Below are 17,778 nucleotides of genomic sequence, written 5' to 3' on the forward strand. Positions count from 1 at the left end.
ATTATAGGCATGAGCCACTGTGCCTGGCCCCCAACTACATAATTTTCAGGGTCTACCTAGTGCAAAATGAAAATGCTGTTCAAAAATTAAGAATTTTGGTTAATAGGCGCAAAAAAAATTAGAATGAATAAGACCTAGGTATTTGCTAGCACAACAGGATGACTATAGTCAAAAAAACTTCAATTGCACATTTAAAAATAACTAAAAGAATATAATTGGAGTGTCTGTAATGTAAATGATAAATGCTTGAGGGGATGGATACCTTATTTACTCTGATGTGATTATCACACACTGCATGCCTGCATCAAAATATCTCATGTAACCCGTAAATATTATACACCTACCATGTACCAATGAAAATTTAATTTTTTTTTTTGAGATGAAGACTCGCACTGTCACCCAGGCTGGAGTACAGTGGCGCAATCTCCACTCACTGCAACCTCCTCCTCCCAGGTTCAAGCAATTCTTCTGCCTCAGCCTCCTAAGTAGCTGGGATTACAGGCACCACATCCACCTAATTTTTTTTTTTTTTTTTTTGGAGATGGAGTTTCACTCTTGTTACCCAGGCTAGAGTGCAATGGTGCGATCTCGGCTCACCGCAACCTCCGCCTCCTGGGTTCAGGCAATTCTCCTGCCTCAGCCTCCTGAGTAGCTGGGATTACAGGCACACGCCACCATGCCCAGCTAATTTTTTGTAGTTTTAGTAGAGACGGGGTTTCACCATGTTCACCAGGAATGTCTCGATCTGTTGACCTCGTGATCCACCCACCTCGGCCTCCCAAAGTGCTGGGATTACAAGCGTGAGCCACCGCACCCGGCCCACATCCACCTAATTTTTTGTGTTTTTAGTAGAGACGGAGTTTCACTATGTTGGCCAGGCTGGTCTTGAACTCCTGACCTCATGATCCTCCTGTCTCTGCCTCCCAGAGTGCTGGGTTTACAGGCATGAGGCACTATGCCTCGCCAAAATTTTAACTTTTTTTAAAATAAAAAGTAAAAATAAAATGAAGAATTTCAAGATGGCAACAGTGATATTATAGAAGCGTGGGTTCTCTGAGCACAGAGCCCAACAAAACTGTGCAGGCCACACACCCACCCAGCTGGATCCAAGGGCAGGCAGGCTGCTTGTTGGCTGAGGGGCAAGAGGCTATGTTAGGGTGAGAGTTAGGGTCATGTGTGGCTTTAAATTATCAGGGATATCCTTTCTAGGCTCATGATGACAGTGTATCGGCTGCAAATTCAGAGAGGGATTGTGAAAGCAGAGATGGAATTCCTTTTCTTTCTCTAAACTCCTCTACTTTTTACATTTTATTGTTATAGTGGTAAAATATATACAACATGACTTGTCATTCTAACTGTTCACAAAATTCAGAGTCATTATATACATTCACAATGTTGGATAATCATCACCCCTATTTAGAGCTAAAACTTTTTCATCATCCCCCAACAAAAACTTGTACCCATCAAACAACAACTTCTCCTTCCCCACTCCCCCCAGCCCCTGCTAACCTCTGTTCTACTTTCTGTCTCTATGAATTTGCCTATTCTAGGTATGGAGGTAGAATTATTAACTACCACAAAATGTTTTTAAGTGATTCCAGGCCAATATGGCCAGTGATCTACGGTGTTGTCAGAGCTCTCGGTGACCCTCACCTGCATGTACAGCAAATCTATGGCCGCCTTGCAATCCATCAGCATGGAGTCGAGGGATGGATCCATATACCTGCAAAATTCAGGAATGTGTAATTCATTCCTGTGACATGGCTCATGGGCACACCTGGCAAGTGCTTTGGAAAGTGATGGCCCTTCACCCTATGAATGAGGGCTCCGTTTTCCATGAAGCCATACCCTCCACCAGCTGGCTTTCACTCAGCCCCTCCACATCTTTTGTTTCCTAATTTCTTTACACTGTAAGCTCTTGCCTAGAGGGCCTATGCCAGAATCTCCCCTCCGGAGACCGGATCCTCAGCTCTAACAACGGAAGTGGGACCTCCTTTCTTCCCAGTTCCCATCAACAGACACAGTCTGCCTGCATCTGAGATGCTGGCTTATAACTTGGGGGAGATGTTTTCTCTTGCACATATCTAGAATTTACCTATTTAATAAAGACATAGGCAATGCCTAATTTCTAATTCAAGCTTCAAGATAAGAAGCAGAATCCTCATCTCTCCTTTGATCTCAAATTTTCAGGAGAGCACATAAGTGAAAATCTAAGTCCCAGGAATTTTTTTTTTTTTTGCTTCCTGTAATCACCTTCACCATCAATATAGGAGTCACAAACATGACCAAAACTTCCTGAGTATATGGGATTATTTTATGTAACTCTTACAATAATCCTATGATGTAGACACTATTTTTGTTATTCCCATTTTACAGATAAAGAAATTGGGGCTTAGAGAGCTTGAACAACTAGGCTAAGTTTATGCAGCTAAGATCTGAACAAGCCGTGACTTAGATTCACACACTCTGATTCCAGGAACAACTGTGCTCAGCCACTCACTACAGTGAGCAGCCTCCAGAACAGCTGTTCTCTAAACCATTGGATGGAACCAAGTCCTCCTCCTGTTCTCAGGGTTTCACACTGCAAGATTTTTTTATTTTTGAGACGGAGTCTCGCTCTGTCACCAGGCTGGAGTGCAGTGGCGCAATCTCAGCTCACTGCAACCTCTGACTCCCTCATTCAAGTGATTTTCCTGCCTCAGCCTCCCGAGTAGCTGGGATTATAGGCACGTACCACCATGCCCAGCTAATTTTTGTATTTTTAGGAGAGGCGGGGTTTTACCAGGTTGGCCAGGATGGTCTCAATCTCTGCCCGCCTTGGCCTCCCAAAGTGCTGGGATTACAGGCGTGAGTCACTACTCCTGGCCACCTCAAGATTTTGACCATTCCTCAGGATACTTCTGAACAGCAGTTTATGAACTGCCTTGCTGAGAATGTCCTTCCACAATTCAAAGTTACAAACTGGGGTTCTCAAGCAAGGCATCACAAGGTCAAGGGAATTCTTAGATTTCAAAATACCTTTCTTCAAAGCCTCTGTACTCAGATAACTGTTTATTACCGCAGCCATGGTAATAAACGTGGGAACTGCAGGTTATAGGAGTGGGGGTGCATAAGGTCCTGCTGCTCAGTGCTATTTTCTATAATATTTTGTTCTCCACAGTCCCCTGTTACTAGATGAAATGACAATGTTTTCTGCAGAGGGATATTTGTGTTCTATTGATCCAGGAATATGGAAGGCCCTGGTACACATCCTTTAGACATGTATAAGCCCAATACTTAGAGTTCAAATTCACTGCAAACTGGCTGAATCCACCCTTCGACTTCAGGGAACACCACACTTCTATGGATGAATCAGATCTGCTTGTAATCACCAAAAGTCCCTCCATTAATACAGTCAGTGATCCATTGCAAAGCAACCCAAGGCCAGCCATTTCCTGCAATTACCTGCTTCAGTTCACGTCCCCCGGCCCCGCCCATAGCCCATAGTTTTCAAGTCTTACTTTCTTGTTCACCTATTAGTAGAGATGCAGAAAGATGGCCGCCCTCCTCATTTTAATACCCCACCCTACCCCGGGTATTTACCTGAGACTAGTGAAAGTCATCGTCTCCTATTATTTTTTTTTGAAGACGGAGTCTCACGCTATTGCTGGGGCTGGAGTGCAGTGGCACGATCTCAGTTCACTGCAACCTCCGCCTCCCAGGTTTAAGTGATTCTCCTGCCTCAGCCTCCCAAGTAGCTGGGATTGCAGGTACCCGCCTCCATGCCCAGCTAATTTTTTCATATTTTTAGTAGAGACGGGGTTTTACTATGTTGGCCAGGTTGGTTTCAAACTCCTGACCTCATGATCCACCTGCCTCAGCCTCCCAAAGTGCTGGAATTACAGGCTTGAGCCACCACACGCAGCCAACATCCTATGCTTCAGGACAAATATTCAGAAACTAGCTCATTTCATCCTCTCATTTTCATTGCTTTTCTTTTCTTTTTGAGACAGGGTCTTGCACTGATACAGCCCAGGCTGGAGTGCAGTGGTGTAATCTCGGTTCACTGCGGTCTCAATCTTCTGGGCTCAAGTGATTCTTCTGCCTCAGCCTCCTGAATAGCTGGGACCACAGATGTACACCATCCCGCCTGGCTAAGGTTTTTGATTTCTAGTGGAGATGAGGTCTTGCTATGTTACCCAGGCTGATCTTGAACTCCTGGGCTCCAGCAATCCTCTTGCCTTGGTCTCCCCAAATACTGAGATTACAGGCATAGACCACAGCGCCTGGCCTCCACTGCTTTTCTTATGACCTTCCCTAAGTTCTTGGTCTCCAGCTGTCAGGCTGTGAGCAGGATGTGACGTGACTCTGACAAGTCCTGATGGGCAATGGCAAGACATCCTCAAAAGCCTTCTGTCACTTTCAGTACCTACTTACCACTTTCGGAGTCCAACCTTACAGTTTTCCACTTCAGAACTTCCAAGATGAACATAAGGGAGTTCAAAGTCTGCCAATTTTTTTACAACTAGGGAAAGGGGAAAGCCAGTCTTACTGGTTGAAACAGTACAGACAGCTTGTATATAGCAGCTTTCAATTGAGAAAATAAAACCTATTGAAAATAATAAAATCATAGTAAGAATATCCTCTGTATTTATGTGTAATTTTAACTTTCTGAAGTTCATTCAAAAAATAAATACCATTTGATCCTCATAAAATACAGCCCCTTGAGTGGGAGATGTTTTACACTGGGATATAGATGAAAAAATAGGTCCAGAGACATCCAGAGCCTTCACAGATCACCACGGTGTCTAGCAGCCAACCTGCTACACAAACCCTTTAGCTTCCAACTCAAAGCCACCCCCCAATCTTCTTGAGGACATTTATAAACTACTTTAATATAACTGATACCATTTCACACAAAAAACTTTGTAATATCTAGAAACATACTGTAGAGAAAACAAAAGATAAGATGAGAATCAGATTGTCATCTCACACTATCTCATTACACTTGAAAAAAAGAATCTATTAACTCGTTGATATCATCCACAAATGTTCCTTAAAAAGGAGAAATGAGGTCAGGCACAGTGGCTCATGCCTGTAACCACAGCACTTTGGGAGGCCGAGGCAGGTGGATCACCTGAGGTCAGGAGTTCGAGACCAGCCTGACCAACATGGAGAAACCTTGTCTCTACTAAAAATACAAAAAATAGCTAGGTGTCATTAGGAGCCTGTAATCCCAGCTACTCGGGAGGCTGAGGCAGGAGAATGGCTTGAACCCGGAGGCAGAGTTTGCGGTGAGCCGAGATTGCACCACTGCACTCCAACCTGGGCAACAAGAGCGAAACTCCATCTCAAAACAAAAAACAAACAAACAAAACAAAACAAAACAAAAACAAGGGGAAATGATGCTGTGGTGGGGCGCCCTGACACCTGGAGTCTAGCACTCCATTCACAGGAAAGGGTGCCAACGGGTGGTCAGTGGTCAGGCCCGGGCCTGGGGTAAAGGGAAGGGGGACAGGATTAGGGCTGGGGGTGCACAGGTGCAGTTACTGGACCACCAAAGTATAAGCGGTTTGCCTCCACTCTCCCCTAACAAGGATACAACCTCCCATTCCCCAAACCCTTAATCCAGTGACTGAGAACAGCAGTAGGGACCACACCCCGGGGGTTGGCCAGCCCCTCAGCTGTGACTCTTGCATCGAGCCCCTGCTCATACCTGTCTACCCCATCTCCTAGCTGATTCATCTGTTCCTTCGTTCTTACCAGAAAGCTTGTCCTCTTTGCCAACCCGAATGAGAAAGAGGCCGAAGTAGCCCAAGAGCTCCCGACACAGTCCAATTTTGTGTGACACCACCTTTAACCAAAAACAAGCAGAAGGGGAAAAAGTGAGCTGTGCCCACTGTGCATCCTGTGACATGCAGAATTGGAAATGGGCTGGATACATCCATAAAAAGTGCTGCCATTGGTTAGTGAACACTCAGCTTTTTGGAATCCAAAAGTGGCACTCATTTTAAAAAATGTAAAAACACAAAAAATTAGAATAAAGAAAATAAAAATCAGTCCCACCCCAACAGACAGAGGCTGGCCCCAGTTGAGGTTGGTCATCCCATCTCAGATGTGGACACACTCCTGGATCGTGTTGGCCTTTATTTTCCCCTGGAGGGCAGCAGCCATGCTCCAGGAACACCTGTCCTTCTGTGACATCTGTCCCTGGAGCCTGCACACTAATTTACTTTCCTGTGGGCTGCATTACCAGATATTTGGAGAAGGATCGCTCCCCACCGCTTGTCTGACATACAAACGTGCATGCGCTACTGCACACCTTTGGCATGCCAGGCCTGCTTCTCCTTGATGTTTCCTGTGATGGTCAACATGTAATTTACTACGATGTTTGCAAAATGAAAACCTCAGATCCCGGGCATAGGCTGCCTTCCTTCACATTCCTCTTTGACCTTTATAACAAACGGCTTTCAACAGCAGTGGCTTCATTTTTACCATCAGTCTATCAGGCTGTCCCCTCTCAGCGCTGGGCATCTACTCACCCTCCCTTAGCAGAAATTTCTGTGTGACCACAGCCTACCTCCCTGCCATCCACCCAGCACAGCTCCTCAACACTGGGCTCTCCAGTAATTTCCTCGGACTCCTGGTTTTAACTCCCTAAATCACTTGCGTAACACTCAAGTAGCTGCCTCCAGGCACTGCCTGCGAGAGATGCTTTACCCATGGCTCCCAGTCTCTAAGTGGCAGTTGTACAAATACCAGGCTCAAAGGGGGCCTTCTCTTGTCAGAGATCCATAAACTACCCTGAGGAAACAGTCTGATTAGGTGGCAGGTATGAGTGGATGTTCTCAACATAGCTTTGAAAATAAAGAGCAGCCCAGAAATAGTTTCAACACTTTCAATGTAATTCCCTTTCCCCTTCTTTCTGTCTCTCCCTTTCTCCCATGTTTTGGGTTGCAAAACACCCAGAAGCCAAACACAGGGCTCTTCTGTGTCTGGGTGAGTGTGTGGTAGGTAACAGCATAGTAAAGACATCTTTCCCAGAGTAAACCTGACCCAGGTCCACTCAAATGAGATTATTTTCTTTTGTCTAATTTAGGGAAATCAACAAGCTTACATGCCAAGGCAGACAGAGGAGAGATGTGGGGGCAAAAGGAAAATGAAGAAGCCTTTCGCATTCATACAAACATAAACACCTTCTTTTGAAAGGAGTGAGCATCAGCAAAAAATACATAATATTTTTCCTCTTAGCAAATGTTAATGATGATTCAAAACACAAACGCCATCACTAGCACCACAGTAGTCCTAGATTTTAGCTTGCTGCCGGCCTTTAAAGAGCCCATTGTGGCTGGTGCGGTGGCTCATGCCTGTAATCTAAGCACTTTGGAAGGCCAAGATGGGCGGATCACCTGAGGTCAGGAGTTCAAGACCAGCATGGCCAACATGGTGAAACTCTGTCTCTACTAAAAAAATATATATATATAGCTGGGCATGGTGGCAGGTGCCAGTAATCCCAGCTACTCAGAGGCTGAGGCAGGAGAATTGCTTGAAGCCAGGAGGCAGAGGTTGCAGTGAGCCAAGATAGAGCCATTGCACTCCAGCCTAGGTGACAAGAGTGAAACTCCATTTCAAAACAAACAAACAAAAAAACCATTGAAAAGTAAAAGGCAGGCTGTGGGTGAGGCAAAGTGAGAATGGCAGCAAGCGTGCTGGAGAAGATGCAGAGGTGACTTTTAATTATAAAACTTAAATTACGGTTTTATGCAGCCTAGAGAATGTCCCAGTTCCTGGAAGGAAATTCAAACCTGTGGCTGGCCAAGTGATCACGCCACCTGTTATGGAAACTCTACCACTTCTAGGGCAGAACCTTCAGTTAAACTTATCTGATCCAATGATGTCAATGTCTTGGGTCTGAATTTCTAACAAGCCAACATGATTGGAAGAGGGGAAGCACATTTTTCTGACTGCAAATGTACCTCATCAAATGTATGCTATTAGTTTCAAGGGAAATGGACAAAACAGATGGTACCACAGAACCCTAGAGGTATCTCCCTACTCAGTATTATTCAGCACCCCCTCCAATATCAGTACCAATACCAATAGTGACCAATAACCACAACGGCCATCGTCTCTGGAACGTGAACTATTTCTGTCTGTAAAGTAACTTACCCAAATTCACACAGCCATTACACAGCAGCACTCTACAGCTGTGTGATGCTTAATGACAGGAATACATTCTGAGATGTGCATCGTTAGGCGATTTCGTTGTGTGAACACTGCGAAGGGAACTTACACAAATCTAAATGATATTGCCTACTGTATGCCTAGGCTAGATGGTATGGTCCGCTGTTCCTTGGCTATTAGCCCAGGTTTGTAGTAGTATAGTAGGCGTGTGACTGTACTAAATACTGTAGGTAACTGTAACATATTGGTAAATATTAATGTATCTAAACATATCTAGATATAGAAAGAGTACAGTAAAATATTATATCATAACCTTATGGGACCACCATTGTACATGCTGTGCAATGTTGACCAAAAAACATTGTTATGTGGCACATGACTGTAATTTGAATCTAGGCTTCATCCTAAACTCAGAAGATAGGAGACCCCACACTACCACCGCCACCACTGCCTTCAGCTGCAGGTATGTCTAGTTTGGTCAGCAAGCCCAGTGTGTGAAAAAAAAAAAAAGTCAATGATGATGGCTTTGGGCAAGGCAGGTGCTCTCCTGTTTTGAACAATTCCATCCATTTCCAGATTATCTCCCCTCCTGCAGCTGTACCCCAGAGCTACCTGCCTGGCCCCAGATGCATGCAGTCTATGGCTCCCATTCTATTACTGCCTTTCTACTCCTCCTTCACTTATGAATCTGTCTCTCACTTCTAGGTCCTGGGCAATTGAGGAAACTGTGTTTTTATGGTTTTTGTTTTGGAGTACAAACTCCCTCAAGCATCAAGGGCCTTTCGTACTCTTTAGAAAGACTATGCTGGACATCAGTGCCGAAGATTAGCAAGACTAGAAGCAGGGAGGCTAGTTTAGGGGCAGCTGTAGAGATCCAGCTGGGAAATGATGAGGGCGGGACTAAGGTCCAGATGTGGGATGGAGAGGAAGAAATGGAGAGGCGATGAATATGAGAGAGGCTGGAGATACAGGAATAGCTTAGGTCAAGGCAGGCCTGAAGAGCTAGCAGCCAAAATGGGAGTGCTTCCATTTCTCAGCTCAGAAAGGGTCAGACACCATAACCCAAGCACAAGAACTTTCCGGCCTTTGAAAAGTCCTAGAAACTTTCTGACTCTTCTTCATGTTTATAACTTTGCATTTTCTCTTGTATGTTTCTCTGGAGGATTGGAACTAAGACCTTCCAAAGAAAAAGGGCCCCCCAGGAGCAGGATGTGGGTGTGAGAAGACAGCGTCCCCTCTGCGGCTCTGCTCAGCAGATGGAAAAAGGGTCTGGGAGGCAGAGCTGCTGAAGAAGGGAGAAGCCTTCTGGGTCTTGCCTTGTTAGTCCTCAGAGAGTGGACCGCCACTCACATCTGGATCCCCAGCACCCAGAATTAGCTCTGATGAAGCCCTGGTTTCAAGAATTTTCTCTGTGGGAGAATAGGAATCTTCAAGAATTCCCCTGCCACCCTCTGCCAGGACCTGTCACCAGCACACCGAGATATGGCCTGTTTCAGACTCTGCCAAGCTCCACTTTCCTTCCTGCCCCCAGCTGTGGGGCATCCAATAATAAAGCATTTTACATATTTATAGACCAGAGCCCTGGCTAAGTGCCAGGGAAGTGACAGTAGCCTTCCAAGAGATCTCTGGAAAATTGGTGCCCCCAGGGAGGGCGAAACCAAAGAGGCCCTGGAGGATTGGCTGTATCGCAGGTTCCTTGATCAATCTCCCAGGAAATGCCAGTACCTCGGCAGGTAAGTCATCCCTAGAGTAAAACAACAGGCCAGAAGCTTCTGGAAGGTAACCGTATCCCACTCTCTGCTTTCCAAACGGAACTATCCCTAGATTCAGTTCTGGGCTGGAGTTTAAACAAAGCTCACCTCTAGGATTCGTTCAGCAGTGTCTGATGTTAGAATTTCTACTTGAATACTCCGTTCATTGGGCAGAAATATGTCCAGAGAAGCTTTCTTGGTGGCGATGTCAAATGTATTCTGTAAGCAAAAGAAAAGCAAAATTAATTTCCACATCATTTTTTTTCTTTTTTTTTTTTTGGAGGCAGAGTCTCACTCTTGCCCAGGCTGCAGTACAATGGTGTGATCTCGGCTCACTGCAACCTGCATCAGTCTCCCGAGTAGCTGAGATTACAGGTGCTCATCACCACGCCCAGCTAATTTTTTTGTATTTTTAGTAGAGATGGGCTTCACCATGTTGGCCAGGCTGGTCTCGAACTCCTCATCTCAGGTGATCCACCTGCCTTGGCCTCCTAAAATACTGGGATTACAGGCATGAGCCACCGCGCCCAGCCTCCGCACCATTTTTTAAAGCTGTACCATTGCAGCAAGTGAACAATCCATAGCTTCCTCTTTTGGTGCTCTTCCAGCATATGGTACTCAAAGTTCCCAAGAGACACGTGCAGAGATTGGGAGGGTTGTTTACAGGGCATAGTGGAGGCAAGGCAAAGCAGTAACATGAAGCTTAAAGAATTCCCAAGTACACAACTGAGTATCTATGTTGGAGAAAACAGCTTTTGATAAAGTCCACATCCTTGACAGTCTCAGAATTAACTTGCCCAATTTTCAGTATTTCCAGCATCCTTAAAGCCCATATCCCCGATTCTTTCTGACACTAAATGTTGGGGGGAGGTGAAGGGAGGTAGGGGGGAGGTAGGGGGGAAGTATTTCCTTGTAGCAACCAATTCTCCAATTCTTGAACATCAAAATGGCTGTCCAACAATGCAATTGGATTCTGACATGCTTTACCTGGAGTTATCCTCAGATCCCACAAGTTCAAGGACTCAGCTCCACAAGACTACTCCCTTTACGTGCCAGCAGCAAATATGGGGCCCAAGTTACCCACATTTCTGCCCAGCTGACTACAAATTCTGGTTTCCATGTCTCCATCTCAGGTTTCATAGTTGCCAGAACAACTCACAAAACAGAAGAAAATGGTGAACTTACCGCTACTGCCTTATCATAAAGGCTACAACTCAGAAACAGCCAAATGGAGGAGATACACAGAGCAGGGTGCGGGTGGAGTTGCCATGCTCTCGTTGGGTGCCCCACCCTCCCAGCACCACCATGCATTCACCAACCTGGAAGCACTTCAAACCCCATTGCTTAGGGGTGGTTGTTTATGGAGGTGCCATTATGGAAGCCCCTCAAACCCCGTTGCTTAGGGGTTTCTTATGGAGGTCCATGACATAGGCATAATTGATTAAATCATGGCCACTGGCAGCTAAATTCAATCTCCAGCCACTCTCCCTTCCCCAAGGCTGAGGGTTGAGAGGTGGGTGGGGGCCGAAAGTCCCAATCCTTTAATCATGCCATGGTCTTTCAGGTGATCAGTCCCCATCCTGATGCTACCTCAAAGCCCTTCAGCCAAGAGTCATCTCATCAGCATAAACTCAGGCACTGCTCTAAGGTGCTTGTTAAGGATAACAAAAGGCAGTCCTAACATGAAGGAAATTCCCAGGAGCTCTGTGCCAGGAACTGGGGACAAATATCAACCTTTTTTTTTTTTTTTGAGATGGAGTTTTGCTCTTGTTGCCCAGGCTGGAATGCAATGGTGCAATCTTGGCTCGTGGCAACCTCTGCCTCCCAGGTTCAAGCAATTCTCCTGCCTCAGCCTCCCAAGTAACTGGGATTACAGGTGCCTGCCACCATGCCAGGCTAATTTTTGTATCTTTTTAGTAGAGACAGAGTTTCACCATGGTGGCCAGGCTGTTCTTGAACTTCTGACCCCATGATCCACCCACCTCGGCCTCCCATCAAATTGGTTTTTTATTTTACCACACCATCTATGCAGTAATTTATGATTTTGCTACAGCAAAAACCTAAACTGCACAAAATTTGAGGCCAGTGAAGAGATGTGAGTTGCCATCTAGTGAGCGAGTTTCCATCTAAAGGAGCAGCCCCAGCTAGACACAGCTCTGCAGGCTTAAGTATCCTGTGAGGGGAAGGATGTGTGCTAGAAGCAGGAACAAGTCTGGGGACCTGTGACATTCTCAGGATGGAGCTGGAGACATTGTTAGGCCATCAGAGTTCAGGGAAGCACTGGCTGAGCTGGTGCTCCAGTTATAGGGAGAGGTAGGACCCTAGGACGCGGCGGGTCCAGAGAGGCCAGTGGCTGCTTACATGGGGCCTCACAGGGCAGCAATCTGGGGGTGGACCGTTCCTCCGCATCTTCTGAAGGTGACACTGTCAGTCCACAGACCTATTTTCATCTCTGGCTGATTGAGGTCACCGTCTTTCTCATCCCAGTTTCCCTGAGAGGATTAAACTCTAATGCCCAAGGCATCTATAGTATACAATAAATTAACTTCTCTCCTAGGCATTCAGAATGGTAGTGTCATACCTCGGGAAGATGGAGAAAGGAGCCACATCATCTTCTCTGCTCAGAGACTGCTATATAAGCCAGAATACTAGTCACACAGCGCAGGTGGGAGTGGTAGGGAAGTAACCTCCTTTTTTTTTTTTAAGACTAATATGTTTATGGTATATACCTGAATTTGTGGTGTGAAAATCTGATGCCCATTGTGAACATTCTCTATCATGTTTAAAATAATTTCAACTTTTATTTTAGATTTAAGAGGTACACTTGCAGTTTTGTTATATGGGTTTACTGTGTGATGCTGAAGTTTGGGGTACAGTTGATCCCATCACCTTCCAGTTATCAGGATTGGACAGGGAAGATCCAAATGCCCAATAAGGAGATTACTGGGGGATCACAAAGTTGGGGCTCAGGTCAGCAGACCAAGTGAGACCCTGTCCCCACCGTGGGCACAGCTCCCCTTTCCTCAGTCCCTCTGACTTTTCAGACACAACAGGTGCTGCAGGCTTTGTAGGGACCTGGGGAGCCCCAGCAACTCAATCACATTGCTCAGTTAGCCCAAAAAGCTGATCACATGGGCAACAGGCTTGTTTTTCATCATTTCATTATCAAAGGGCAAGCTTTGACTTTACATTTTAATTCCCTCCCCCCACATGCTTACAATTGCTAAATTTCTATGATTCTGAATCTAAGTTCTTTAGAAGAGAAAATTTGCTCTCTTCTACATTCAAAGGATTAGTGCAAAAAAAGCAATATATTTATGTATTATATCTATATATATAAGAATCTGTGTATATAGCACATCATTTATGGATAAAATATCTATATATTTGTTATATACAAATATTTTATTAGATCATGATCCTGATAATTGGGCTCTTTTCACATATAGTGGCTCACTTAATTCCTATAACAACCCCATGAGGCATATATACCTTTACTAATTTCATTATTTCTTCAGATGAAGTAAAGGTTCACAGAGGTTAAATAACTTGCCCAGGCCGTGCAAGGGTCTCAAGGTGCACGGAACTCAAGCAATGCATAAGCTGCCTCATGCCTCAAAGCAGTTAATCACGCGGTACTCAGCCTGTCTGGAGCTACTCTGGGCCCCATCGGACACCACCTAGTGGCAGGGGTTGCTCAAGAGATGTATACACGCTCCATCTTTGCAAAAAGTAATCTCTCAGCATGGCTGGGAAAAGAAAATGGACTGGCATTACAATTTTGCTTTTTAAAACCTATGTCTCATCCGGGCATGGTGGCTCACACCTATAATCCCAGCACTTTCGGAGGCTGAGACAGGTGGATTACCTGAGGTCAGGAGTTCAAGACCAGCCTGAGCAACATGGAGAAACCCCATCTTTACTAAAAATACAAAAATTAGTTAGGCATGGTGACGCATGCCTGTAGTCGCAGCTACTCAGGAGGCTGAGGCAGGAGAATTGCTTGAACCCAAGAGGTAGAGGTAGTGACTACCTCATATCTATTAACATCGTGCCAGATGATATGCTTTAAGGGTATCAGTTAATTTAATCCTCAAAGCAACCCCAAGAAACAGGAGCTCTTCTTCCCATTTTACAGATGGGGAAACTGAGGTATAAAAAGGCTGAGTAAATTGCCCCAAGTCATATAAACCAAAAGTAGGACAGGCAAAATTTGAACCAAGGCCCTCTCACTACTTAGCCTAAACTCTTAACCCCTAAACCAAGTTTGAGGCTGCTGATCTTAATCAAAGGATTCAGAAGGCTAGAACATGATATGAGGAGCTGGGGTTTAAAGCTTTGATGCTAGACAGTCTGCTCAGGCCTTAGGGTAGAACGCTCATAAGAAAGTGCTCAGAAACAGAAACAAGATCTGGAAATGCAACAGATTCGATGAATTCAACTCAAGCCCCTCCCCAATGCTATGTGTCAGCAAACAGCTAGCTCACAACAGAAGCCCCTTTCAAAGTTCATTGATGACCTACAGATAGCTGGCAAGGGACCTATGTAAAACTCCTGCAAGAAAGGAAGAAAGAAACATGACCAATGAAAGGCAAAAAACATATACCAAAAAAATTACATCATTATGCAGATGAAAATGATGGATGTGTTGCTAAAAAGAAGGTGTTTCTGAATGAAGACCTCAAAGAATAAGTTAAAGCCTCAAGAAAGAAGATAACCACAAGATATAAAAGTGAGCTGGCAAAGTTCATGGAAGAAATGGAAGAGGAAAATAAAGCTATTACAAAAGTGAAAATTTCATTAGATTAAGTAAAAAGAGACACTAAAAAACACAGCTAGAGGCATAAGGCTTTTGTATGAAGTCACAAAGCCAAAATATTAAGGAACTAAAATCAGGTATAAAACCTTTCAAATTATCAGGAAAAGAAGATATGTAAAACAAAGCTCGAAAACACTGAGTGATCCCATGAATGATTGAAAGCAAAACCCATAATGCACCCCAGAAAGATGACCAAAATAAAATCAACTTACCATTATATGTGCAGATATAGAATGATCTGCAAGACATAGTTTTTAAAAGGTCAATTTTTAATTTTTTTTTCTGAGTCAGAGTCTTGATCTGTTGCACAGGTTGGAGTGCAGTGGCACGATCTCAGCTCACTGCAACCTCCACCTCCCGGGTTCAAGCAATTCTGCCTCAGCCTCCCAAGTAGCTGGGATTACAGGCATGTGCCTCCACGTCTGGCCAATTTTTATATTTTTGTAGAGACAGAGTTTCACCATGTTGGCCACGCTGGTCTTGAACTCCTGACCTCAGGTGATCTGCCCACCTCAGTCTCCCAAAGGGCTGGGATTACAGACGTGAGCAACAGCACCTAGCCATTAAAAAGCAAGTTCAGGCCGGGTTCGGTGGCAAGACTCTGTCTCAAAAAAAAAGCAAAAAGCAAGTTCAAAAAGTGTGTTGAGTGTTGTGTGCTTGTTTGTAAAATAAAATGGATATGGGTGTGTGTGTGTGTGTGTGTGTGTGTGCGCGCGTGCGCGTGTACATACGTAGGTACACACACACACATATAGTCATATATCCCTTGATGACATTTTGGTCAACGGCAAACTGCACATATGACAGTGGTCCCATAATATGCTAGTGTCATATTTTTACTGTGCCTTTTCTATGTTTAGATACACAAACACTTATCATGATATTATAATTGTCCACAGTATTAAGTACAGTAACAGAGTGTACAGGTTTGTAGCCTAGGGGCAGGCTCTACCATCTAGGTTTGTGTAATACACTCTACGGTGTTCACACAATGACAAAATCCCCTAATGATGCATTTATTAGAACGAATCCATTGTTAAATGACACATGATTGTGTGTGTGCGTGTATGTATATATATGTATACATATGCATGCTTATATATGTGGAGAAATGTGTAGAAGAGCACATTAGACTATTACCAACACTTGTCACTGAGGAGGGGGACCACGAGGAAGATAAGTTACTTTTCATTGTACACACTTGTGCTATTTGAATTTTACTACCATGACCACTTCTACAACAAACTTTTCAAAGAATAAGAAAGTATGTGTGTATATATACCATCAAGCAAATGTGAAAATATGAACCACTACAGAACAGAAGGTGCTAGGGCCATTTATTAGGTTGAGTAGGCCGGTAAATATACCAACACATTTCAACCCCCGTCTACATGAAATTTGTTCTGAGAACCGAATGGGAATTTTTTTTTATAAATGAATAAATGAATGAATGAATGAATGAATGAATGAAATGTGTTCTAGTTTTTGCAAATCTGATCATTTCTCCCTGGCTAAGGATCCAGTTCACTAGTATCATATTATTGTAGAAATTCCAATTCTTTCAGAGATTTTTCAGCCAAGCTCATGCATACAGACATAACAATGTTTCTTTATGTGCCATTAGAATGAGTGTTGTGCTAAACAAACGTACTTAGCAGTTTCAGCCTGGAGGCAAGTGTGATTCTTTAGAGCAACAAAGGAGAGGGAGCTGCTGTATGTCATTCTGTTCATGCTGAATTTTTTCCATGATTCATTTACAATAAAAGTAGGAGCAGAGAATATACAAGCAATCGCCGGCATGGCCTGCTCTCCTGATGTCTTCACTGTGGCCCACTTGGAAATCTCAGCTACAGAAGCAGGGTCACAGACATCTTATGAGATCCCTTCATGATAAAGGCTGTAGTTCTCATACTATACTTTAAGGTCCTCTTCTTCACATCGTGTTTTGAGATGTATAATTCTTAGGCTACAGAAAAATGGATCTGCTTAATAAAATGAGCCAACAGTCAAGTGACACACTTCATTTTCCATCTAAAATCTAAACCTTCAAAAGAACAGAATAGGAACCATCCCCCAATTGACTTGAAATGAATATATTTGACCCAAGTCCAGGCTCTGTGGGGCTGTGGCCAGAGTGCACACATGGTCCATGCACACTTGGTTCATGAAGAGAGTGTCCTACAGAAGAAAGATGGCCCCAGTAAGGAAGAGCAAGCTTACCAGTTGTACCAGTTTTAAAAACTCAATGAAGACATCACTTCTCAACACGTTTGGGTCCATGGTTACTGAAAAACATGGATGGTGAGCCAGGTTAGCATGGGCTGGGTGGGGCCTTGCCTATTAATTGCTATGTCCTCCAGAGATCACTCCATGCCTTGCCAGTGCTCTGTCTCCTCCTTGAAGTGATGAAAGTTGAAACCTTTCAAATACAGGAAAACCCCCAAAGCTTGCCTCCTCCAGGCAGCCTTACCAACAGGAACCCATGACATCCATCCAGGGTGACAGTGTTCCCAGGCATCTCACTGTATTTATACATACCCATACTACTCAACATCCATTTTGCTGCCTTACCAGCATAATAATGAAGTTTATATGAAGAAGCAGAAAGATCTTAAAACCTGCATCTAGACTCCCAGCCTAGCAAGAAAGGGGGTAATTTGAAATTTTAATTCAACCAAGAAACATCGATTGAGAGCACCTCTTTGGAGCCTTGCCCTGACTCTCGGGCTGGAGAGTAGGGGCATGATCTTGGCTCACTGCAACGTCTGCCCCCTGGGTTAAGGTGATTCTCCTGACTCAGCCTCCCAAGTAGCTGGAATTGTAGGCCCCCACCACCATGCCCAGCTAATTTTTTTATTTTTAGTAGAAACGGGGTTTCACCATGTTAACCAGGCTGGTCTCAAACTCCCAATCTCAGGTGATCCACCCACCTTGGCCTCCCAAAATGCTGAGATTACAGGCATGAGCCACAGTGCCTGGCCGAGAGCACCTCTTTGAATGATAAGAGTTCTCAAGATGTTACCAAAAAGAAGCAATGATAAGGCA

The 17,778-nt window shown here is 44.4% G+C and overlaps 1 protein-coding gene across 3 annotated transcripts in view; it reads right to left on the minus strand.

The window, feature by feature from the left end:
* Positions 1-17,778, minus strand: part of SNX31 (sorting nexin 31) — a 69,801-nt gene that overhangs the window by 33,320 nt on the left and 18,703 nt on the right. For all 3 annotated transcript variants that reach the window (XM_017519692.1, XM_017519693.1, XM_017519691.1), the window contains exons 4-8: positions 16,954-17,018; positions 10,023-10,133; positions 5,743-5,833; positions 4,417-4,504; positions 1,654-1,723 (exon numbers count right to left, since the gene is read on the minus strand). In XM_017519692.1, coding sequence (XP_017375181.1) covers positions 1,654-1,723; positions 4,417-4,504; positions 5,743-5,833; positions 10,023-10,133; positions 16,954-17,018 — 425 coding nt within the window. The remainder of the gene's footprint in view (positions 1-1,653; positions 1,724-4,416; positions 4,505-5,742; positions 5,834-10,022; positions 10,134-16,953; positions 17,019-17,778) is intronic.

Source organism: Cebus imitator, unplaced genomic scaffold (genome assembly GCF_001604975.1).
Source record: "Cebus imitator isolate Cc_AM_T3 unplaced genomic scaffold, Cebus_imitator-1.0 Scaffold767, whole genome shotgun sequence".
Classification (NCBI taxonomy): Eukaryota; Metazoa; Chordata; class Mammalia; order Primates; family Cebidae; genus Cebus; species Cebus imitator.